The sequence below is a fragment of the Berghia stephanieae genome, chromosome 1, assembly GCF_034508935.2.
Source record: "Berghia stephanieae isolate SIO BIC M18660-M18661 chromosome 1, UCSD_Bste_1.3, whole genome shotgun sequence".
In the NCBI taxonomy this organism is placed as follows: domain Eukaryota; kingdom Metazoa; phylum Mollusca; class Gastropoda; order Nudibranchia; family Aeolidiidae; genus Berghia; species Berghia stephanieae.
In genome coordinates, this window is record NC_088360.1 from 85,896,586 (window position 1) to 85,923,114 (window position 26,529).

A 26,529-nucleotide genomic window follows, 5' to 3' on the forward strand; every position below is an offset into this window, starting at 1 on the left:
GGATAACTCAGATAGTTTCTAAAACTAAGACAGTCAATCGAGTGATTATTTAATGGGGTAAAAAATATAATCTCTCGCAGAAAAACACCCATTCACATCCAAATATTTCCTTTACGGTCCAAAGGTAAGTATCATACCACTTGACCACGCAGCAGATTAAAAGCACCAAGAAAAGGTAAGACAAAGAAGACTGGTTCAAATAGGGAGTAGAAGTAGATTCCGAGCGCAAGCCAGAAATGAGAACAGAGTTTTAAAAAATCAAGCAAAAACGAAAATGGAACAGGATACTGCCACATGTAGCCTTAGAGCAAGTTGATTTGTCAGTGACTGCACATTATTGCAAATGTTGTTTGTTTTGTTTTTAAGTTTTTTATGACGCTTGCGGCACATTAAGGTCATTTCAGTGCCAGTAAAATGGAAGAAAATGGGAAAGTCGAAAAAGTTATAGATTGAAAGCACAAGAGAAATAGTAAGACAAATGGGAATCGGTTCACATAGGGAACAGATGAAGATTCCAAAATTATACAATCAATGTACTTAGTTTGAGATCACCTAAAAGTCTCATCGAGACACAAGAACAGGATCCCACTAAGAGGAATACACTCAAATGTTTACAAACCATTATACATTGAAAATTTTAAAAATGTAACACTACAAACAGAGATATGATTTACAAGAAAAAAAAAATGATTTCCCAAAAATACTACTAAACATTTGACTGTTTCCCTCTCAGCCAGGGCCAGTACAAAACCAAGCAATCCCATTCCAAGACAAAGACAGAAAGCAAGTTGGATAATAGATATAACAAGGGTATGACAGACATAGTAAGTGACCTCCCTGCCCACTATCGGAGGCTGGGAACCCCACTCTGGTATTGAAATTGTTAATCAAGTAAAAATAAATTGAAAGTAGGATATTCTATATAAATATTTATTTAGAATTTTTACATTTTTTGTACATAGTTCATTCTTTATTTATACAATGAATAATATCAGATATCCACAGCAGCACATGAAAGTAAGTTGTATTCATAACAGCCTAGTTAAAAACACTTAGATATAGCAGGGTGTCCAGCAGATTATCAGACTTAAAAATCCTACCTCCCCCCAAAAAAATCCTACCAAGCAATTTAAAAGCAGGGGTGAGAATGACTGGTCACAAAAAAGGAGGAAATTTTTCATCGTGAAGATCATGACCCATCCATGCGACCATAACCTATAAATTTGAATTTCACTCAAATTTACTGAGATGCGATCCAAAATTTGTATTGCAGCAATTTCTGACACGACTCGGTGGAATTTCAAAAGTTGAAAGTGTAATTTAAACATTTGGTGGTTGTAGTAGGGATGATGATGTGATGGTTGTAGTAGTAGTGGTGATAGGAATGATGTGGTAGTAGTGATTGTAGTAGTAGTAGTGGTCGTATGGATGATTGTGTGGTGGTGGTTGTAGTAGCTGTGGTAGGAATGATGGTGTGGTGGTGGTTGTAGTAGGAGTGGTGGTAGGGATGATGTGGTAGTGGTGGTAGGGATGATGATGTGGTGGTGATTGTAGTAGTAGTGTGGTCTTAGAGATGATGATGTGATGGGGGTTGTAGTAGTAATATATTACTATAAGTAGTATAAATCCATTCTTATTATTAGACATAAATTTACTTTTTGTAAACATTTAATGAATTGTCCTTTCCATATGTAAAAGGCCTACAATGCTATTCAAATAAAAGGCCAGAAAGTGTTGTTTTGTTTTGATTTTTACTTCATAAAGCAGGGTACAATATCTTTGTTACCGAAACATAGTGGTTATTCAGCTTACATACAACCCAATAATGTCTCAAATTTAAAGCCATAGCCCAAAGGTAAAAAGAAAGAAGAGTAAATTAAGCCAATCACCATTGCTTTATTCTAATAATATATTATTATCTCTGTATAATCAGAGAGAGAGAGAGAGAGAGAGAGAGAGAGAGAGAGAGAGAGAGAGAGAGAGAGAGAGAGAGAGAGAGAGAGAGAGAGGGGGGGGGGTATTAAAAAGGCAATAGGTACCTACAACGGAGAAAAAAATCCAGACCCATTTGTCCCTCCCTTCCCCTTCAACCAGCTAATCAAAGAACACCACTGGTCTTCTGTATCAATTGTGACAACTGGTGCCATTCTGTCTGGCCCGACGTCATAAAAACGGGACCGTCACCAAATTTCAAGAGACTGAGCACAGGTGTCAAAATATGACATAGACTTAATGATGATTTTGTGGTTTTGAGGAAAATGCTTGACACGGCAAAAAATCCGACCTCGGGTGCAATTATCCGACTTTTTCCTACCAATCCGACCTTAAGGTAAAAAATCCGACTTTATCGGACCTCGCTGGACACCCTGTATAGCAATGGCAAATCAAACAACCATTTTACATAACTACAGGTTAATACCAAAAAAGCAAGTTTTTGTATGCCCATCTAAAGCCAATTCTGTTGTAACAAGGCGTCTGTTTCTAGTACCTTGTCTTTAGCATAAATTGTAAAATAGAAATTGGAAAACAATGTAAAAAAGAAAAACAGTAAATAAAAAGTAATTTTAAATAACAAAATTATAAATTTTTTGATCAACTTAATTCTCCATAACCATCATAAATGTCATTCTTTTTCAATGAATTAATTAAAATGTCAATTAAAAAGTCATCCACAAAATAAAAGACATACGATTTAAAATGTACAGTGATATCTTAAAATGATTGTTTTTAACAAGATGTATTTACAATTTTTTATGCAGATAAAAAGTACAGCAAAATTAAGCATTTCAAAAATTAACCACTTTCAACTAATTTAAAATTTCACCACTTATCCTGACTTTCACTGTGCAAACGTAATAAGAAATTATACACGGCCCTGAATGCTCACTTTATATTTGACAAACTAGATGCATGAACCATGTTAACACTTTTTGAAGAGAAATTCTGTGCATGCTTCTAGCAGTAACGTAAAATTAGACATTTTTTGATTCAATAATATATTCTTATTGATGGTACAGATATTTATATCTGCAAAAATTTGTACATTAATTCATCTTAGTAAACTGGTATTCAAATGTAGAAATCTGTCAAAATTCCATCAATTTTCATAAGATCAGTGTCTACTTAACAGGTCCTGGGCCACACATTATATTTGGTCCAGGACCATTTTAAACATGTCGGTTTGGGTTCATCTCTTCTTAGCAGCATTAGGCCATTATAATTATCATCATTTTCGCTTCAGGCCATTATTATCATTGGCTTTAGGCCACAGAATTAAATCAATTTTCTATACTGCCTTTGGGCTATATCATTTCCATCCCCAATCATGCAGCAGGCATTGTCAGGGAAAAAGTGTACAAACACTGCGAATCGTGGGTTGTGGTAAAGAATCATAAAATCATATCCACTTTTTTCTTTGGAATAAATCTCATTAAAAATTCATGCAATGTGAGAGTACTGAATCGAAAAGAACAGGTTCTCATTTTTAGACTAGAGACTGCCCAATATCGACCGAAACAGCTTAGTACTCAAAATTTGTGCTCTTGCCAAAATGACAAAGACACTCAGCCTCATGTGGTCCTCTTTCGTCTTACCCACTCAGAAGATGATCAAGTCATTCATAAACTCAGAAACAACATCACCTTACTGATAAGTCTCATTTGTTTCTTCAAAATGTAAATGATTTCAATAACATTTTCAGGTCCTGCCTGATGAATTTTTAATCCCCATCTAGACTCAGACATTAAAAATTGGTCAGATATACTATCTTGACATTAATTTAAACACACTAAATTTTGAACTTTCACAATTCAAAATTATTGGGGAATATGGAAACACACTTCTTTAATGGAATTATCCATTTACTCATAATACACACAATTGATTTCGTAAAATCCAGGTGATGGAAGCTGGGTTACTCTATGGTTCATATGTTTAAGAAACCTCATACAGTCTTTATCTCTGTAAACCAATGCAAGAAAATTGTCTTCTGGCTCCATTGTCAAAAGCTGCAGATAAAAATAAAGAAAACTGAAGATAAAACTAATGCAATACATAAAGAATGCAGAAAAAAAAGAAGGCACAACAATAAATCAGGGTAATGAAATCCAATATCTCACAAGAAACTCATTCCACATTGATTATTATCCTTATCAATTTGTACAATTTCATTTAACAGTGAATCTGATTAAATATTTGAAACCTTGCAATTAATATTAATAAATGTTTAAGGAACCTTAGGTCATTTGACTATTGTAGAGCATAGATATAATGAATAAATTTGTACAGAAAAACAATTTGTTATATCAGTAGTTATTTCTTTCAATCAAACACTCACAAATATATAGACGCTGGTCTCAAGTACTGTCATCAGTGACATTTGGTCACTTTTAATGATATATATATATATATATATATATATATATATATATTATGTTATATATTTTGTATGTTTTTTATAAAATAACTTAAAATAGCAAGTGGTTTTGCGATAAATCATAGTTTTAACAAATTAATACTATGATAAAATGTAAAATCCTTTATTGCTATGTACTGTGTCAATACTTTTTTTTGCTGATATTAGAGTATGGATTAAGGCTATCCCATAAATTTTAATGAGCATAAAAGATTTCATTCAGTCTCATCCTCTACAGAAGTAGGCTGAGACCATTGAGGAAAGCATTGCATTGTAAACAGAGTGACCAACGTTTTGACCATTTTATTTTTACTCATTATGGGTGTGTTATTTACACCTTGTTGTGCCAATAGTGTGATTCATGTTGAAGTATGCGCTTGGTCAAAAAGGTCTAATATTTCTCCAAGGAATGCCTATTTAGGCCCATAAACTCAAGATTTTTGAAAACTAATGCATAAGTGTAGAAAATAAAATATCGATTTACCACTTCATCATCTCCTTTTCCAATGTAAGAAGTGCCACCACCATTTTTGGAATCCCAGTCTGTTAAAACAAGAAACCAATGTAGGTATTAAGATAAAACTGAGGCAAACATTGTAAATCGAATGAATATTTTGGGTATAAAGCCTTCATGAACAAAATAAAAAACACGTGAACAGTGTATGCCCAAAACTCTTATACTCAATGACTAAACATTAAAAAAACAGAAAGAAAGAGAGAAAGAAGAAATAAACATTATAACAAGTAGTCCCACTAAATCAAATGTTGAAAATTTTGAAAGCAGGCACTGGGGCAAAAAAAAAAAAATCTGAAAAATGTAAGAAATAGTGCCAGACATTGCTCAGAGATATACACTTGTAGTGAAAAATAACCTCTTTCGTTCCAAACAAGTAGTGTTTCCATGTATACAGAAAGTGCTTGTCATGTCTGGGCCTACATATGCTACTACATACAGTAGTGTTTAATAAGAAATTTTTGTTAAAAGATATTATTTTTTTCTACTTTTATCTAATTTTATTTTTATCTAAATTGAAATACAGTGCACTCTGGATACGTCGACGTTGCCTAAGTCGATTTTTACCCAAGTCGATTTTTTTTCTTGGTCCCTCCCCCTTCTTCCTATATAACATTAGTAAAAAAAAATAAAAACTCCTCATAAGTCGATGTCGCTTAAGTCGATGTTCTTATCACTCATGACTACAAAAAAATCACAAATAAACAAGTATTTCCATTGGTTAAAAAAGCTACCAGTAAGAATTTTAAGTGGTTAAGAATATCCGTGAACGATTGGCGCACATTGATGTGATGTAGGTGCTTTGCCTGACGTCTGAGTTCAATGTACATGAGCAGTATTGAATAACTTTAATTTCTCCGTCTCAAATTTTACATTGTCGCAACTTCAAGTTCAAGATTTTTTTTGGTTCTAATCCCAGGCCATCCTATGTAATGGCCCTCTTAATTAGTATCAATTTTTTTAAGAATTCAAGTCAAGTCTACAACTACAATGGCAAACCTATCGCGGAAAAGGAAGATTCCATGCATTTGGAAAGTTTGGCATGCGACAGAAAATCATCGCATAGGAAATTAGCATACCAGCTATTTCTGTCTCGAAGATTTACAAGAAGCATGACCTTGACCTAGAGGCTCCTACCCTTCCGCTTTTCGCGGAATAATTCACTTAATTAATTGGTATACATTCCACATTCAAGGCATTCTCATCGAGGAAAATTAAAAAAAAAAAATCTCTAGCGAAAAAAAAGTGAGCTATGGCTTATTTCGTCATCTCCTATGGTCAATCAACACACATTTTGTATGTCTGATTAGTCTCTTCAAAGTGTGTGCTGCTGATGTCGGATATTATATGTTTGGGAAGGGGGTTGACCGAAGTATTATTATTATTATTGTGACTCCAATTCGTGAGGTCAATGACCTTGGTAATATTATATATTGGCTTCAATCGGTAATAATATTATTTGAGTACGGTCAGCTTCTTTCCCTATTTAATTTTAGCCCTGTGTCCGTGTGTGTACCGGCACGCACGTTTGCTTGATTAGGTGTGTGTGTGTGTGTGTGGGGGGGGGGGGGGGGGGGGAGGGTCCTGACAAGGTTAAATCCATCGATTCAATGCTTTGCTCTCAGACGGCCAGGACCTGTGTGTTCTCTATTATTATTTGACCCCATTCTTAGTCTTTACACAATCTGTACATTTTTACACATTTTATATTTTTAATCATTTGAGTACTTTTGGATTGTCTATTACATTTTCTGTTGCAAAGTATATCATAGTCAATAACAGTAAGTTGATTCCGCTTTTTTATCTCAAATTCCGATTTTTATGTATTCTGATTCCTCTATGGGACTATTGGGGGTAGGAGCCTCTCATGACCACTATGAAGGCACATACTTTTTCTAGATTGGTTTGCTTTGTTCAAATGAGTTTTTGCTCATTTGGTTACACTCCGGTTAAGTTGATTTTCGGATAAGTCGATTTTTTTCTCGGTTCCCCTGGGCATCGTCTTATCCGGAGTCCACTGTAATCTGAATTCAGAAAAATTCTGAAAGATTTACATCCCTATGAATTGAAACCTGATGGGGAAAACCCTCATATGAAATCAAAACTAAACAATAAAATCTACATTGAATCAGCCATTACTCAAGAAGAAATACACATAATCAGTCTCAATGGTAATTTAAAATAAAATTAACAACTAAATACCTGTCCCACAACCCAGGTACAACATGGTGTCCAAGGAAAATTCAAAGACTTCAGGGTCTGTGTCATGAGCCAAGGTGTAACTGCCGTGCTGCAACTTCTGAACTATTGATCTGCACCTTGGATTTGATGCTTCAAAATAGAAAAGGAAGAGAAAAACAAAATATTGAATACTTATTCTAGTCTAGAGTCATGCTGGTTATTTATTCTATAGCAGTGAGATAGAACTCGTGGAGAAATGCAAACTTGAATTCGTAGAATTAAAATCAAAGATTGCATCTTACATAAAAACAATATACAATATGTTGTTATAGTTTGACACAGAACTATTCAAAAACCATGAAATCTAACAAAACTTAGAAGAGTATCTCCCATCCATATAAAATAAATGCTTGAGGATTGCTGACAATTTGAAAACAAGAGGTTAAACATCAAATACTAAGTATGATTCAGACAGTTTGATGTAATTGTAAGGGAGGGAGACGAATGAGTAGATAAAACATTGCACTTTTACACCCAAGACCTGGAGACTGTTTTTTCCCCTTCTTTCTCGAGCAAGAACCTTAGCCTCTATCGCTAACTTTGCAGTGCTACCTTTTAAAAAAAAAAAACATATGACTATTTTACGATATTCATTAGTTCAATTCTGTCCTGTCATTCTTTTCTTGTAAAATTAAGTGCTTTACTAAAAATTATGTTGGCAGCATGATGAATTGCTTTATCGTTGCAATAAAACAGATTGCTCTCACCAGCTGACAGACTGACAGAATAACGAGATCCTATAAAAAGTTGTAATAACTAGTAATAATAAAACAGATTTAACAACAATAACAAACGGACACTTACCATTACCATTAACCGAGGATCCCGATGAAGATTCTCCATTTATACCAGATTTCTCATGGTTAGTGGCCATGTGATGTAAGTTTAGACCAGTCAAGTGAGAGAGCACCAGGAAAAATGCATCCGAATGAATGACTCTGAGATATTCCTTAACAATGGAAGGAAGTGAATCTTTGTCTGCTGAAAGGGTGTTGCTGTTAGGTTAGATGAGAACAAAACTCTTAATTACTGAAATCAAGTATCATTTGTTGACTTTGTTGCAAGATAAGACACCATAACGATTAGCCACAAACACCAATGTGGCAAATTCAAACAAAATAAAACAATAAAAAATATTACCACTATCATCAACCATAAAATCTTTCTGGTTATAGAAGGTGGGAAGGTGAGGCGTACTTTAAAAAAAAAATCTTAATACCTACTGATGCATTCCAAACTTAAAATCAACTGTTTGTATTTGAACAAATACTCCAATAATTGTAATTGTTCTACAATCTTTATAAATACCGAGCATGAATATTTTTGTATGAATAATTAGCATATCTGATTTATGAATAATCAGCATATCTGATTACTTGCAATATTACTGTTGAATAAAAATATAGCAACTCCAGTGGTCTAGAAGAGGTCATTAGCTAAATATAACACAGTATTTAAATAGTCAATATGATTGTTAAAACTGAAAAAAATGATACTTTGTGAAGGTAACAACATGCATCCATGTACAAAAATAACTAAGAATAGTTTATCTTGGGATTACTTTCAAACGCTCTATGGGCTAATTTTCTCAACGTCCGACAACCAAATAAAATATTAAGTCTCTTAAAAGTGGGAAACCTCCATCTCATGTCAATAAGAAACTCACCTTTTATTTGCTGGTCCAACATGATTCCAATCAATATCACTTGAACAAAGGGCAGAACTTAACTCTTTAAACTTTTCAACCTAACAATACATAACGAACAATCAACTTTTATGCAACTCCATTGAGATCATCGTTATTAGATATTAGTGAACAAAACATTACTATAAAGTATTGTAAATTAGAATTTAAAAAAAAAATTGCAACCTTATAAATGAAACATTTGAAGGAGTCAAAAGCTTTTCCATGTCCTGACTAAAAGATAAAATCTTAAAAAGATTTGGATCAAAAAAGGGAAGAAAATAAAATAAACAATAATTTACCTCTTGAGTCTGTGCCAGAAACTGGATCCTAAAAGCATGTCTCATTCTTGACATTTATAATATATAAATACAATTAGTTCTATTTCCTCAAATCTTATTCACGTTTTGACCAATGCTTTTATAGTTTGCTGATAGTATGGTCAAAAGCATAAATTGAATTTAAACCAGTTCTGGTCTGATCTTAACTTGTGATATGTTGTACGCAATTGGTTAAATCTACATATTAAACTAGATAAATATCATCCTTTAAATATTTTTGATTAGACACAAAGAGTTCCAAATGAATTAATTGTAAAACAAACATCTGATGTGCATGATTCTGACGACAAACCTCATTCTGGCATAAGCTTTTTTATGGGAAACATAAATGAACTTTGCTCATAAACATGACACGTTTATAGTGGTCTCAACCTCAGTCACACTGAGTATTAATGTTAATGCACAAAAAAAAAACAAACAAAAAAAAACAAAAAAAACAAAAACAAAAAAAACCAAAGTAGGGAGTGCATTAAAAAAAATGCAACATTGCTCAGTAACTTGAAAACAGCAGATAAACTGTAAATAATAATAATAATAATAATAATAATAATAATAATAATAATAACAACAAAATGAGATTTTTCATTTCAGTGCAATTCTTACCCCTAAAAAATTGGACAACATAATGAACGAGTCTTCTTCAAATCTTTTCCTAATTTCAGATTGTGTCTCTGAGATCAAGTAAGTGGTGTTGATCCATGAATAAAAGGTGCCCTCCTGCCATTGAGACAAATTTTTACCATGTGAATAAAATGAGAAGGAATAAACAAAAACAAAACAAAACCAGTGAATTAAAAAATATTGACATAAATATTTCTAGACAGTAAGAACAAATTTGAATCCAGTAAGTTACAGCAATAATTCAAGCCATGTTTATTTCTACTTAAGTTAATACTTGAAAAAAAAAACTGATGAGTATCTTTAAAAATCATCAACAAAAAATCAATCCCAAATAAAATATGTCTGTACAGTTCATGTCAACACAAGTAGGCTAGTATGAATGTATTCATATGTGTAACAGTGAAAATATGCCATGGTGGGACAATTACATATTATAGTGACAAGAGGTAAAAACAAGAAACTTAGTGTGGCTGGTAAAATCCATTACATTTAACAACTGAAATAAAAATTGTATGATTTCTCAACAAAACGCCATTGAATGAGACAACTCTAATATTTTAAAGTTCCACAACCTCACAATCTAATCATTGCAATACTATCAAACCTATGCCAGCAAGGTAAAAAAACAAAAAAAACATGCAGGAACATGATACATAAGTGAAAACAAACTTACATCAATGTTACCATAAGGCAAGGCCGGTGACAATTTTTCGACATGTGGAGGGGGGCGATGAAATGGGGGACCGTGGAACCATCCACTTAATGACAATCGTGTCTTGTCTTCACTGAGTATTTCAGCAACCTGACAAATAAAATGAAAATATTTATCTTAGATCTAAGATTTAACCAATATAAGCATTAACTATTCTCTGATACTCACTATCATTTGCAAAAACTTAATCCTTTATAGATGACTCTGTACCAATGAACCTTTGATTCTTACTGATTGTTTACCTGATGAAATGATTTGGACGATACTTCAAAAAACACGAAGCTATTCCTCTTTGGTAAAATGGACTTGACAACACTCTTGGGCTGGCCATAATCTAAGGGTTAAAAGAATATTATGAAAAAAATGTTTAAATAAAAAATAGACTTGTAAATGAGCTCTACAAAAATTGACTGAAAATTTGACAAACCCACAGACATGACTTATAAAATAAATGAATATAGCTGCCAACTTTTCAAAGAGCTAAAGTGGGACACCATTATGCTCAATACCATCATGACCAAAAACAGCAGTATGTTTGGACTTGTATAACAATCTAGATTTAGAGCTTTTCTCTTCCATGTTTTAATTTGCTAGTCAAGAAAGCATAACCCTGGGACCAGCAAGGGTAATTTCCACACATAAACAGTCCAATTTTGTTTTCATTAATTTTTCTGAGATTGGCAAATCGGGGCAATCCCGATTTTATCAGGACAGTTGACAGGCATGAGTATAAGAGAGGAAAGAGATAAGAGACAGTATATTACTATGAGATAAGTGCAGAAAAAATACCAAAGAAGCAAGACGTTCAATCATATAGGTAAAGATGACTTTAAAAAATATAAGAACAAACGATTCTCAAAACTTTTACTCCTGATGAAATAATTTCGAGCTATAGTTGAGGCGTTGGCTTTCCAAACAAAAAACTGTCATAATCAAGTGAAATTTGAAAAGTGCCTGACACAGGGTTCCCAAAACTTCATGAAAAAAAAACAAAACAAAAAACTCCAAACCTAATCCAAGCCTTTACCAGACCCATAAACTCAATGGTAGAAGAAAAGGTTATCAAATTCTAAAAAGGATTTCAGACGTCATATAAATAATTAAGTATGTAGCTGAAGTGGTGAAATTATTATGTTAAAAAAACAAAAAACTATAACAGTATAAATAACAGAAAAATGATCTACAAGGCAAAATTTTCATTTTCCAAAATTAATATTATACATTTTGACTATCTCCCTCTCAACCAAGGACCTAGCTGGGACCAGAACAAGTAATATCATACCAAGACTAAGACAAAAAGACCCCACTCAAAAACTGTGAACAAATCAATGAAGGACCTAAATAACGAGTAATGGATAAAACGTTACATACCATCCGTATCAAATAGATCCAACGCACCACCATCTGATGAATTCCATGTCTCTGGCACAAGGTAATAAATGAAAGCTATCCGTCTTCCCTCCAGCTCGTCATCGTGACAAAGAAGAACGTCTATATGTATAAAATAATAAAAGTTATCAAAACTCGAACAAAACAACCAAAACACTATGGTACTCATAAAAAACTTGTGTCCAATATCTTCAAAAATTCGATTATATAGCAATTATACCCAGTGTTGCTAACCCCAACCCATAAAAATGCGTTCAATGGAGACCCAAATTGAGTGAAATTTTTGAAAAATCCTACGATCCTGAAAAATAAAACAGATAACGTGTGCGAATTTCAATGATGGACAATAAGACCATACTATTGTTGTCATAATCGATGTTTAAAATAATGAATAAACTTACAGATTATTGAGAACATATATGCATCGACTTCTAGAATCCACATATAAATTCAATATAATTGTATAACCAAACCAAACAACATTTTCTCAGTGATAATAATGGCAATTTGTCAAAAAGGATGAAAATGTATCAGTCCATCCTGCAAACTCAAACCGAAATACAAAAATTACACATACAATATGACAGTTACGTATCATTATACAATTAATATGCTTCTTTTGTAAATATTTAATGAATTGTTCTTTCCAAACATTTTTAAAAAAGGTTTACAATATTAATCATACCGCTCACTACATCAAGAGATGATAATTTTTTGGCCCACAAGCTGAAAAGTATTTGTGTTTACTTTACAAAGCACACTACAATACCTAGTTACTGCAGCCCAGTGCTATGCAGTTTATAAATTAGACTCATGACTCTTTAGTAACTTGCAAAAAATTGTCTACCTAAACGAAGGTAAAATAGTAAATTTTAAATAAGTCTTTGAACAAAAATGTGTAAAAATACATATTTTTATATAAGGTTGGCAGCACTGTATATCTATAACAATTTTATAATGCTACTATAAATGGCACAAACAATAAGCAATCTTTTGACACAAAAAGTCTGAATTTCAAGGTAATAAAAAAATTGGGTCACCAAAAAGCCCAATATTTTAAAACATTTTTGCCTGAATCACCAGAGTCAGGAGGAAAAATAAAAATATATATAAAAACCAGAATGTGACCAATTAAATACGTTGAAAAATAAATATAATTATAAAAAAATGAATCTTTATGACATCAATCAGCAAATCTGATTGTAAATGAACAAACCAATGGGAGGATTTTAAAAATAGATTTACCAATAATTCAAGAAATCATTGAAATTTCAGACTGCACATTATTCTGCAATAAAAGCTCACCTGTGTATCTATAATGGGAACAAAATAAGTCAATTGTTGAATTCAAAGGGATATCAGTCACACTTGAGAGAAAGTCTTTCATCAGCTGCAGCTGAGACCTTTAAAATAAAAACAAATATAATTATTCCCATAACACTGCAAATAACAGGGATCCTGATAGCTCAGTTGGTAGTGCACTCGCTTCACACACAAAGAGACTGAGATCAATCTCAGGTGAAGTTGAGTATTTTCTCTGCCCCCCCCCCCCCCCCTTGTCCACTCAATAGTAATTGGCTCAATGGTTCTGTTTGATCTGGTGGAAAGTACTTTGCGATAGACTTGCGTCCTATCCAAAGGGTAGCAATCAATTTCTATTGTCTGTTCCAGGCTGCAGACACCGGGATAAACTCTGGCTCCCTGGACCAACTGTTGGGAGGGGGGTGGGGGGAACTGAAATGAAGTCTTCTCTAATCTATGCTATAGCCTGTTATCAATGGCATCGTGTAATAGAGAAAGAAGAAAAAAAAAAAAAAAAGATTTCACTCTCACTGAAAAACTCTCTGCTCAAATCTGCCAGAGCAAAGCCAGGTCTCTTGGTGAAGGGCAGAGAGCCAGAGTCAATGGGACAAAGATTAGAAGGATATGGGACCCTTCGGAGAGCCACCAGTAATAGGTTGCAAAACACAACTTTTGATGCTGCTATAATGAAGAAAAAGAGTGAAAGCTTGCGATAATAATGTGACTTTAACCCCATGCCACCGAATATTTATACCTTTAAATACAGTTCAAATTGCAATGTCACATATAAAGATATTAAACATTCAAAAACTACAATATAATAATAATAATAATAATAATAATAATAATAATAATAATAATAATAATAATAGTACATTTATAGAGCACTTTGTGTCGAAACCTCAAAGTGCTTTAAAACAATACATATTACTTCTCATGTAATCACAACTCATGTACTTGTACTCTTTCGGAGCCATAAGGCCCATAGAGTTTATCCCAGTTTCTATAGCGTGAAACAGATGATAGCAATTGCTTGATATCCTTTGGATAGGGCACTAGTCTATCGCAAACTACTTTCTTCCAGATCTAACAGATCAAGCTACCTATTCACTGCTGGGTAGACAGGGGAGTCAGAAAACTCTTGACTGCACCCGGGATCGATCTTGATCCCCCTGTGCGAGAAGCAAGTGCTTTACCAACTGGATTCCCCTGTGCGAGAAGCAAGTGCTTTACCAACTGAGCTATCGGGACCCCCGTAATCACAACTCATACAACATTACTTTATCAATGCAGTTGTAAGTATGACAAGGTACAACTCACAAAAGCTAGTATTTAGTGACTAGAATAGGATGCTAACTTTTACAAAAACAATCAGCTTACCTTATTTTATGGATTGTACTTGATTTGCTATGATTCAAATCTGAACTCTGGATAAGGAAACAATAATATATATATATATATATATAATATATATATATATATATATATATATATATATATATAATATATATATATATATTTTTTTTTTTTTTTTTTTTTTTTTTTTTTAAAAAGCAATATAAAAAACTAATGCTATATTGAGCAGATTATGATTGACATATGTTGAATCAATATGCATTATCAGGCTACAAGCTAAATGACGTCATAAATGTTCTACCATCTTTATCATTGTTCTCGTCAGTTCAGTGCAAATGCTGACCTGCCTACTAATACTACTACGACAGTTACTACAACAAATATTTAGTAAAACTACAAATCTTCGGGTCCTAAATTTAAAATATCTTTAATTCAATAAAATTCTTGAAAACAAAGTTTTGTTGCCAGATCTAGTATATAAAGGAGTTTAAAGCATAATTTAATGTATTTAAACACAAATTGGTCATTTTAAAAGTGGTTTTAGTGTCGACTATTTTATTACCCCTGAAAACTACGAATTTTTCCAATTTAAAGTAGTCTGAAAATCCCCCGTGTGGTGTCCGGGGTCCCTCAACTGAGAGGGTCAAGAATAGCCCAACGCCAAGCCAGCGTGTCGTAAAAGGCGACTAATGGTGTGTGACTCCCCCTGTTTGAGTCACCCGTCCTCCAAGTTGGGGGTTGTTGAAGGGTTAACACCCCTTCTTTAAAACTCATTGTTACAGAAACACAGACGGACAAATCAAATCCTATTCTTAGCTTGGGCGACTGAAGAGTTTCTGTAATGACAGAATTTATGAAGGTCAAAGGAAGCTGATATACAGAGAAGTGATAAGACATGGAATGAGTTTAAAAAGTTAGCTCAGGATAGAAACTGTTTGTCTGTGGCCTATACCCTGACCCAGGGTGAAAAAGGCAATGGTGATGATGATGAGGTTTGCAAATTGTTTTGCTAGCAATGTTTTTCAGGGAATTACCCAGAACTGATGAAGTTTCAAAATTGGAGTAAAAAACTGAGAGAATTTCATTGGGAAAATAATGTGCCAGCTGATTTATTAAAGTCTAAACATGATTTAACAGACCTGCCAGAGACAGTCTTGCGCTCTTACTCTTATCAAGTAATTGTTGTTTTGAAATTGTTTTCAGGAGACACAGGATACATGGGTGGGAGCAAAAAACTCAAACAACCTGCAAACTGAGCGATCCTACACAATTGTTTTTTTTTTTAAAGCCTGCAGCACGTACAGTTCTTTATGTAAAGACACAACATGTCCAATGTAAAGGTACAATGAATTTACCAGTTTTGACCTCCTTTCCGCAGACCATCCTAATTATCTTTGTTTTTTTTTTGTTTTTTGGCATCAAACAGTACGTCTCCTTTTAGTTTCTTTGACTTATTTAGAGATTAATTTAAGCAGTGGATATCACTAGATTTTAGTTTTAGTAAAAATTTCCCATCTGATTCTTAAAAATTTGGAATTCACAACTAATTTGTATATATATATATAAAACTTGATAACTGGCATTAGGACTAATCAGGCTTGTTTGTTTTTTTCAGTATGAAACCCATAGTTTCTACTTTGCTTCATTTTCATTGACTTAACAGGATGGCTTGGGGTTGATCATTATCTATTTTTAAAAAATATGATTGATTATTTTTTTTATGACATTCTGATTTTCGCGAGAATGGACAATTAAGCTGAAAGGCTTTCTCCTGAAATCTTGTAGGCTGCCATGCTCCAGTCTTCAAGTTATGACTGACTGAACTAGTTTCTTTTTTATTTAAAAAAAAGCTCTTTACTAATGTAAGACTTTTCTTATGAATGACAGACCTCCACATGGGAATTATCGTTACTGTGTAAAAATAAGCCAGTTCCAAAATTAGAGCACTAGATTTGTTGGTACCCAGAACAATGAATACTAATCAATTCTTAATGCCGAGGAGATGAATCCCTTGACTCTGTCAGTCTTGCCAAAAAAAACGTGTTCACCAACAACAACCTTATCCATTGACATTGACGGGTGAAAAACAGACCAGCGAACCAGTTTGTTTGAAAGAGTTGCTAATTTATAACGAGTACCTCCCACCTTTAACTTAAAATGTCAGCAGATGATTTATTATAATAACCAAAATACTGACACAAGCACCATACATGTCGTCCAACTTACACCCGTGCAGACAACATTACATAAGGTAAAAGTGACAACAACAAAAAACGAAAATTAAAAAAAATCCCAATAATTTACCCATGGGCAACTGAAACATATTTGAAGATTTGAAAAAAAAAAAAAAAATGCAAAGAAAAGACCAAACTATAGTTTTCCACCTACGAACACATCATGCCCACTAACTAACACCAGAATAGGTTCAACATTCAACAACCTCCTATATGCCCAATACGAGTCATGACAGCACCAAAATGAAACATATGACACTTTTCAACTACAGCAAGTTTCAAGCTTCTTACTTCTCACTCAGTTTTCAAAATGAATTGTAAATTGTCAGTTGTCAAGTGTTGACTTTGTAATTTACTACTGGATTACTGGGACTATTTGAGTCATGCCGAGATGCATGTTTTAGTATTATGATTCATGGCATGCTTTAACCACCCATATATGTACTCAGCTTAAATGGAGAACACCCACTTTGGAGGGGACTTTTCTTGAATTCTTCCCTTTATTTTATTTATCGTGAATAAGGTGTAGATACCTGGTCTTGTCAGTAGCAAGCCATCATTATAAGTGTAGAAATATATCAAGGGTTAACAAGTATTCCTTAAGCATGATGAGGAAGCTAGGAAAAATAATTAGAAATTGAAAAAAGAGAAACAAACAAACAAAAATGCATATATTCACCTGTCTAAACTTGTAAAGATCATTGTTTTTACGCTTTAGCTTGACATTTTTCAATTCCTTCTCCAGCTGAGATATAAAAGCATTGTCACTTAAAAAGTCTGGCAATATACAATGCCTAAAGGGGTACACTTGGAGTTCCATACCATCTTGATCTAGACGAAAATAATATAATTGCAAACATTTATTTTAAATCAAATATGGTAAAAACTCATGTCAGGGACCAGGGAATATCTGGTTTTATATAATAAATAATAATGTGTTTGCACTTAGAGGCCTATCACTATGAAGACAGTCAATCAACTGCAATGTCCAAGATGCTTTCATTGTTGCATTGTTTGTGTACTGTTTCAGGGCTGAATCTTTCTTATGCGGCCAAAGCCATCAAGATGAAATGATGTTTGACGCACTATACATCATATATTTATAATTAGTCCATTGTTATTGGTAGAATGCAAAAAAGCAGTTTACGTGTGCGCAAAGTAAGCACCAAAATGAAGGGATTTGAATGCTCTATCCTTCGATACAATTCTTGTTTTTATCATTTATCATTAAGGTCTGTTGTAATGGAATATAGCTTTCAGTTTCCAGGATACTATTTACAATAACAAGATTTGATCAAATAACATGAAAACCTTAGATTTGTTACAAACAGCTTCATACTTTAGATGTTGAAGTTGAGGGATGCAAATGCAGCATCTGTACTTGTGATATTTTAAAAGACATGACATCAGGGTTTACACCACAGTTCGACTCTAGCGTTTCATAGATCATTTTGTGACAAATAACAGCGTAACTTTTAAAAATGTATTTATGGATGGATTTTCAAAAGGGGAGATATGGCTTTAATTCATGTAGAAAAAAAAAAGAAAAGAAAAAGACAAGTAAAAGAAGACACAACGACATTGGTTAAGGAGCGAGGTCCCTGCCGCCATCTTGCTTCGTTTACACAGAGACAATGGTCAGATGGCTTAAAGTGTTCTGAGACAAAAAATTCTTTCCAGCAACCAAAATTTTAAACAAGCCATTTTGATGATCCAGTCAAGAGAGAAAAAAAATAATCTTACCTTAATCCTGATACTACACTACCAGTCAGTCTGCCAGATGAAGAAGACTGTCAAAACTTTAAAAAAAAAAATGTTACCATTTCGTAGTGTTTTTATGCACCTCCGTTGACGGTGCATCTTAACGGATCGTTTTTATGCACCTCCATTACGCATGCGCATTCTACCCAATTTCATCAGCGATATTGTGCTTCTGTATTTGACATGGCAAAAGTTATATTGTGACATCTGTAGGATGGTTTTGTTAATATTAATAAATTTAAATAAGAATAATAATAATCTAAAAAAATCGAAATATAAAACCAGAAAATAGAAGTTTTAGAAAGACCATATTAAATGTGATGAACAGTCAGGTGGCTCCGTAGCGCAGTGGACAAGCTGTCAGACTCTAACTTTGAAAGTACTGGGTTCGATTCCATTGTGGACATATTTATTTTTTAAAGTTTACTTTATTATTATTTTTTTTCTACTTCTTCTTCTTCTTTTATGTTGTTGTTTTTCAAAAACTTTTTATCATGTTAAAGAAAAAAATTGATTTTAATTTTCTAAAACTAAAATTATTTATTTATTTGAGATCAGTATTTGTGTGCCATGTTTCTTTTTACCTTTGATTTTAAAAAATTATTATTATTTTTTAATTATTTATTATCATTGTATAAACATACTTCAGCTTCGGTAATCACTAAGCAGCGTGCTAAACTACAATCTAAAACAATTTAATCCTCATGGACGTTTGCAGCAACAATTTCATTAATTTACCATCATCGCCAACGAAAAGCATAAATGGCGGAAAACGGACAAGACCTGAAATTATCTACTTTGACAGGCCCATTTTTGTCAATTTCCATCTTTAATCTACAAATAAGTATCATATATCATTTTAAAGCTTAAAATATGAGGATTCAGAATTTGTAAAAGTTATGAGCAGGAGACGATTATGTAACTTTAAAAAGTAGGTCGATCAACGGTGACCCCGGTTTACACGGAAAGGCAAAATGAAAAGAAATTTTAACAATCTGAAGTGACAAATGACTCAAAATACATGTACACAGGTCCAATTGTTTCAAATAAATAACAAACAGAATATCTTTTGTATTATGTATTGAAATTAACTTTATTATACAACAAGGGGGATAATTACATGAGACAAATAATGAAAAATTTTTTTTTGTAATATTTTAAACTCATTTCAACTTTGAAAAAAAAAATGGGTCCTTGTTTTCAATTGTATTGACAAGACGGGTGACAACAACCCAGGAATAGATGTCTGGAGGGTCCTTTTTTACCAATCACACACTCTGCTCTGCACATACGCATAATAAATTGTACCAGTACCGCTATTCCTTGGGAGAACTGCACGGTGAAACTCCCTATCCTCCAGTACCTGGTATAAAAGCAATATATAAAGACATAGTTGTTGACAAGAGCACTACTTTAAGCATATTTGATTTCCACTGCTTTAAATATATTTTATTACTCTGTTGAGAAAATAAGGCTTATAATTACGCATAAGAAAGGCATTCTTAAGAACAACAACTCACACTTACAGCTTTTGTTTGCTACATCACAGAGGTTCAAGTGTAAGGATATGAAATAATTTAGCATATGAATCTAATAAAGCGATATATATATATATAAATAAGTCTATAATTGCATTACAAATTTTTTTCTAGAACATTTTGGCAAGTGTACGGAATTTTTTCCTCTCAACCTGTAATTCAGTACTTAGGTGCTATTACGGATTTTATCCCTATCGGTTAGTAAACTCACAGTTCTGGAGTAAAATCTCTCAAGCCTGTGTATCTTGTATTGTAGCTAATCAAAATTTTCATACTGGATAAAATTCTTTTAGATCAGATGTCCAGATGCCATCGCTGCATCCTCCCGGAAAGCAGAGTGAATGTTGTGGTGACACAAAAAATATGAGAAAGAGAGCGAATCAATATATTTAATATAAAGTGTTTACAAAATTCAATTGATTAGCAATTTGTGTTCTTAAACAGCTAGAAATGTTCAGATATGTACTTACATTGGAATATTCAGCATAGGTTACCAAAGTTTACATTTATGAACTGTATATTCATCACCAATATCCAAGTTTACACATTTCAGAATTTCTGGTGCCCATGCAGATGGTGCCCACGCAGGTGACACCAAACTTTATTTTGCTCAAAAAAACTTTTTCTAAAATTTCAAGTCAAAAATCAAAGTTTAAAACACAAAACCAGAGCAAGATTAATGTCTCCAATCAATTTTCAAACACTTTCTTTCATAATTAATAATAAAATAGGATATTGAAATTTGGTGCACGGGCAGAAATTCGAAGACACGAAATCTCCCATACCCGATTATTCACTCTAAAAACAAATAAAAATGTTAATTTTTTATTTTTTGTTAATTTTACAAGTTTCCTAGACCTAATTTTAGTCACATGAACAAATTTGTAGTTAAAAATTTCAAAGATTGCCTGATATATAGAATTAAGTTTCCTTTGTCACATCGGAGACACGAAAATAACGCGATTACATAATATGCAGAAAATAACTTATAAACAAAGATGGAGATAATTTTTTAAATTTTTAAATCATACAAATTGTAGTTAATACATCTAACTTTTGTTAAAAACAAAACATAAAGTTAACTTTAAATGGAAACTGTTGATTCACTTACCTCATTTGATCCATTCTAAAAACGAAAGTAAAACCTTCGTGTCTTCAAAACGCCACTTTTGCTCGGTAAAAAATCCTAAAAAAATATATAGGAGCAAAATTTCGCCACCATTTTGCTACCACAGCTCCAGGAAGAGTTGATCTATCAAAAACAGCAACTATAGTCACCAAATCTCAATTAGATTTTGATATATTATGTTGCCCATGCAGAAAATGCTTTTCCTGTCATTATTGTGTTTTCCGCCAAAAACGGTGCGGTTTTTTTACACCGCCAACAGAGGTGCATTTTTGTACACCTCCAATGTAGGTGCATAAAAACCATGCGGTTTTGTACACCTCCAACGGAGGTGCATAAAAACGCCACCATACTTATTTGCATATGTACACGTTGTACCCTATATTTTTAAATAACAGTAACAGTGTCATATGAAGGAGAATTTTGTAAAGAAAAAATTAAAGAAAGAAAAGAGAGAGAGAGAGAGAGAGAGAGAGAGAGAGAAAGAGAGAGAGAGAGGGAGAGAGAGAGAGATTTAGTTTAGTTTCGCTTAGTTAGGCACTTTGGCAAAATTTTCAAACTCAAAATATCTTGATTTGACTCAGTCAGGGGGATGGGACTTGAAAAAACATAAAATTTGATACCTTATTTGTTTCTCTACGACCTACGGTTCCAGAGTTATTTATATTTTTCTATTGAAATTTTTTGTCAATTTTACAGAGAGAATCTGTGATCTCACTGCTGCCTCAAAACCAGCATCTCGCGGCGATCGGGAAATTTTGAGTTTTACAGTCAACATGGCCCACTTATTGTTTTCAGTAATTTTGTTTCAATTAAAAAATAATTGGCAAGTGTTAGGTATCATTTTAATGGTCAGAAAATAAGCTTTATTTTCATATAAATCATTTTTATGGATGGAAAGTATGGAAAAAATTAAGGATAAATGAAAATGGGGGAAAATATGAGGTTTTTGTCCTAAAAAGTGGGGTTGATGGCGGAAAAAATAAAATAATGAGCGAGTGTATCAATTTTGATGAAATTTGGCAGAGATATTCTTCAATTAATTGTCTATCGATGTATGAAGTATAATTAAAATGTATCCATAATTTAAAAAGTTCTTATAATTCAAAAATTTATAAATTTTTATTACATAAACTTTCTGAGAAATACAATCAGGAATTAAGAATTAAATACACCGTTAGAAAGCTTGTTTTGTGCCCTTTATAATGATACCAAAGTTAGTCACATAGGTTCACAAATAACGCCATGGTGACCAAAACAGTAAAGGGTCAAAAATAAAGTTCCAAAAAACGAGTTTCACCTTACAGTGAGCCTATCGGCGGCCACTGGACTGGAGTTATCAAAGTGCCTAGCTTAGTCTTCTTACTCTTAAGACGGATAGTAGACATCTAGAAGGAGATAGAAGTTTCGTTTAGTCTGAAGTGTATTTTTGTTCAAAATACGATCACTCTCTCTCCTCGCATCCCTTTCCTCATTTTGCCAAGGCAAGGTAGTGCTATTTACTAGAGAGCTGAGCCGGTGTTACCAATACTTAGCTTCTATAACCAGGACAAATCATTCGTTTGGACAGAAAAATAAATAAAAACTTACCGCTTACCGTCAAAAGCAGTTTAGATTTGAAGCTACATTTGTTTTCTATCAAAAAACATTCGGTACTAGACAATCCTTGATGAATTTCAAAAGTTGTGTTTGAAATTATATCCTAAATATTTTTATGATTCATTCCTCGCGAAATCGTGTTTTTTTTTCGTCTGTCCAATGGTTGGTGCCCCCTAGTGCCAAGTGCCCTGCCGCCTGCCGCGCAAAACAAAGGTTTTTTAAAAAGTTTATTGAGAAAAAGATACGGAAAAAAGTGTCCCTAGATAGGTATGCAATTTGGTGCATTAGTGCAGTAAAAATTGGTGCGCAAAATTAGTTCGTAGCGGATGCGAGACTGTGTGTGTGTGTGTGTGTGTGTGCGCGCGTGTGTATGTGTGTGTCTCTTTCTTTTTTTTTTTTTTTCGGGAGTGCCCACGTACACGGTAACGGGGCATCTAGCCTCAGGATCTACGTACACGTAAACTGGTTTACCGTTGCAACACAAGCAATAGATGGTCCTCGCTGTCGTGACCGCGCGCGCTCGTGTGTGTGTGTGTGTGTGTTATTTTTAAAAAAATCAAAACAATTTTAACCATTAATGGCGAGATTCCATCTTACACTCCCCAAACTCCAGATCTTAGTCTTAATGTTATCATTAAAAGACAAGCTTTGCGATGTATAGTTTAATTGAAGCCCGAGTCGAAATATACTCTTACTACTGCTCTCTTGGTGGAAACGATCTATTCTGCATAAGCAATCTGGAGAAAAAAATCAGTGTCACTGTAAAAGGTTAAAATTTCACGAAGTACGCACCGTGAACACCGCTGTAACAATCCTTTGATCTACGTCATCAGGCAACCCATTGTTTCTTTCATCTTTTCCCATTCCCCCTTACTATCCCCCCCCCCCCATTCCCCCGCCCATCTCTCTCTCTCTCTCTCTCTCTTGTCATAGTGTTATCCCTTCCCCTTCCCATCCCATTGTAAAATGAAAACGTTCTGCTGTTTGCAGATACATGTATGATTGTTTTGTTTTTTCTCTCTCACTAGGCATTTGAAAAAAAGCAAAAACCTGAAAAAAAAACAAAACAACTTAACCTTTTAAAGGCGAATATCAATCTTACTTGGACCAAAAATAAAATCTTACCGTTTTCATCAAAAGACAAAAAACAAATTACAATTTAAAAACTTGAGCTTTTATATAGGGCAATATCCACCCAACGTGCTCAAAGCGCTTTTTATCAATATTCTTACTGCTCTTATGGTGGAAACGTTTTTTTTTTTCTGCGTTAAAAAATAATATAAATGACGACTATTATTTGAAAACAAAAAAAAATCAATGTCACGGGCAAAGGGTTAATTGCAGTACTCCTGCATCCTGTGAGATTCCTACGGCACTTGCTAATCATAAAAAAAGGAAATAGCAATCAACAATACTAAGTTGAAAAAAGAAAAGAAGAAAAAAAGGAGGAGGGGGGGGGGAGCAAACCCAGTAGCAATGCAACCTTTTAGCGGCGAAATTCGATCTTTGACCTAACACCAAATCTTCTATCATCAAAAGACAAGTAACGGCAAAACTATTATAGACAATTGAAGTCCGAGTTGCGATAGTCTGACTACTCTCTTGGTGGAAACGCTGTATTCCCCGTTAACAATAATAAAGATAAAAGCAAACTACTATCTAAAAGCAAAAAATTAGCTTCGCTGTTAAGGGGTTAAGAACACCTGCAACTGCAAGCATCCTTGAGATGTCTACGTCACCAAGGTCACCAATCGACACGTCTCCCTCTCGTCGGCATGCACCCCCCCCCCCTCCACTCTCACGGTGGTGGTGGTGGCGGATAAAAAAGGCCTTTTTTTCTTTTATTCAATCAACTTGACTGCTGGTGGACCCCAGGCCTCTCTACAAGTCCAAGAAATAATACTCACTTTTTCTCTTCGCCAACGAAAATATCTACCCCCTACCGGTCTAATTATTTGTAGCAGACGACAAATTTCTCAAAAAGGTCACGTGACACTGTAAAAACAACACAGGAAGTCCATGAAAGCTTATTTACGACATTTCCTTTGAACCGTGTAAACAACAAAATTTCGTTTTCATTCGACTCAACGGGTCAGATTGGCCGGTATTTTTTAACGAACTAAAGTTCTGAAAAATCAAAATGTTTCTTAGAAAGTTGAAAGATGCTAGTTTTTGAAACAGAGGTAGGTTTTTAAAAAAAATCTTTATATTTTACGTGAATGCATGCTCAAGGCGAGTTGGACGTGCAGTGGAGGTTGGTAGGCCAAAGGCCCACCTCTCTACTATTTATCAAGAACAGTCTCTGTGTGTAGTAAGTGTAAACAAAGCAAGATGGCGGCAGGGACCTCGCTCTTACTCCAATGCCCAAAGCGATCAATTTTATTCACCTTCTTTATACGATGCCATTGATGAATACGCCTGATGCAGTGCTTTAACAACATCATCATCGAAAATACGAGGATTCATGCATTTCTTTACATCTTGCTCGTTTTCACAATTGGTGGAAGTTGAAATTGAGTCTGATTTCGACAATTTCGTATCATCAGTGGATGCAGCTGCTGGAGTCGGGTCTGTGTCTGTTTTTTCGCTATCTGTATCGTCCTCTTTCCTAATCTTAATATTTGGTTCCAAAGCAGCAAGACTTTCAATACAAGCTTTTTTCTTATTCATGATGAAAAACTAATGCATTGATTAACAAACTGATTTCCAAAACAAAGTGAACCGGTGTTGCATGTGTTTGTTGATCTCGCGAATTTGCAGTTTGGACAGGTGAATTATCGATTTAGAGCTGTAATAAAAGCAGCCCCAGAGAAAAAGGAACTAAATCTAATAAGTTGCCCGAAATGGACCTGAACCCCTCTCCCTTATTTGTGCCTGAATTCGAACCACATTAATTAATGCCCGAATGTTGTTGTTGCTTTTTTTAAAAATAATCTATTTGAAATAAAATTGAATGAACGAATAAATGAATGAATAAATAAATAAACAAACAAACAACAGGGTTCCCATGCAACCTGGAAAACCGTGAATTTAGATTTTGTTTTTCAAGGCCTTGAAAACCGGGAAAAACATGTTTTATTTGTCAAAAACCGTGAAAAAACCGGGAAATTTATTTTTAGAGAAAAAATACCAGGAGGGTCATAACCTAGAAAGAGGAGAGCTAACGTAGCTCCTCTTTCTAGGGTCATAAGTGATAAAAGGATTACATCAATTTTGTTGGGAGACCTCAGCCTAGTTCAGGTTGTCAAAGATCTGATGTTGTCAGTCCAGCAAGGTAGAAAAAAGGTACTTTAAACACTTTGAAGAGAGCATGAAAGAAAAGGAACAAGTGAAGAAAGCTTTGAAAAGGAAGAATATGGATGATGATATTCAGGAATTGAAAAAGAGAAGAAAGCTCTTGGAAACGAATCTTGCATTTAAAAAAAGGAACACGAAGAGGCATTTGAGGTAGCAGAAAAGTTAATGAACTTCACTCTTCTTGCTTAGGCAAATATGCTGAGGAAAAGCCCCCCCCCCCCCAAAAAAAAAAAATTAAATAAAAGGCAAAGGATATCAATATCAAGTGTGACGTCCAAAAAAATCACTTCTGATGTTGAGGAGAGATGCAAATCCTTGACTGATTGACATTGAGTTAGATCATGGTGTATTTTTTTTTGTACATAGTGTTTTAGTGTTGTTTTATATCTTTTCTGTGAAA

The 26,529-nt window shown here is 33.9% G+C and overlaps 1 protein-coding gene across 1 annotated transcript; it reads right to left on the reverse strand.

The window, feature by feature from the left end:
- Positions 1-909: 909 nt before the first annotated feature.
- Positions 910-25,603, reverse strand: LOC144960001 (prolyl 3-hydroxylase OGFOD1-like). The gene is made up of 13 exons (XM_078892929.1): positions 25,220-25,603; positions 17,488-17,639; positions 14,599-14,645; positions 13,222-13,319; positions 11,899-12,018; positions 10,770-10,861; positions 10,489-10,617; positions 9,798-9,911; positions 8,836-8,915; positions 7,974-8,164; positions 7,131-7,259; positions 4,899-4,957; positions 910-4,007 (listed from the first exon to the last, which is right to left on the reverse strand). The coding sequence occupies exons 1-13, from the start codon at positions 25,500-25,502 to the stop codon at positions 3,861-3,863; spliced, it is 1,641 nt and encodes a 546-aa protein (XP_078749055.1). The 5' UTR covers positions 25,503-25,603; the 3' UTR covers positions 910-3,860.
- Positions 25,604-26,529: the final 926 nt, after the last annotated feature.

Excerpts from the sequence above, each read along its gene's own strand:
- LOC144960001 (XM_078892929.1), bottom strand. The coding sequence starts at position 25,502 with ATGAATAAGAAAAAAGCTTGTATTGAAAGTCTTGCTGCTTTGGAACCA. Across the intron at positions 8,165-8,835 it reads GTTGGACCAGCAAATAAAAG|CAACACCCTTTCAGCAGACA; the intron begins GTGAGTTTCTTA and ends CTAACCTAACAG. Across the intron at positions 4,958-7,130 it reads GTACCTGGGTTGTGGGACAG|ACTGGGATTCCAAAAATGGT; the intron begins GTATTTAGTTGT and ends TTGTTTTAACAG.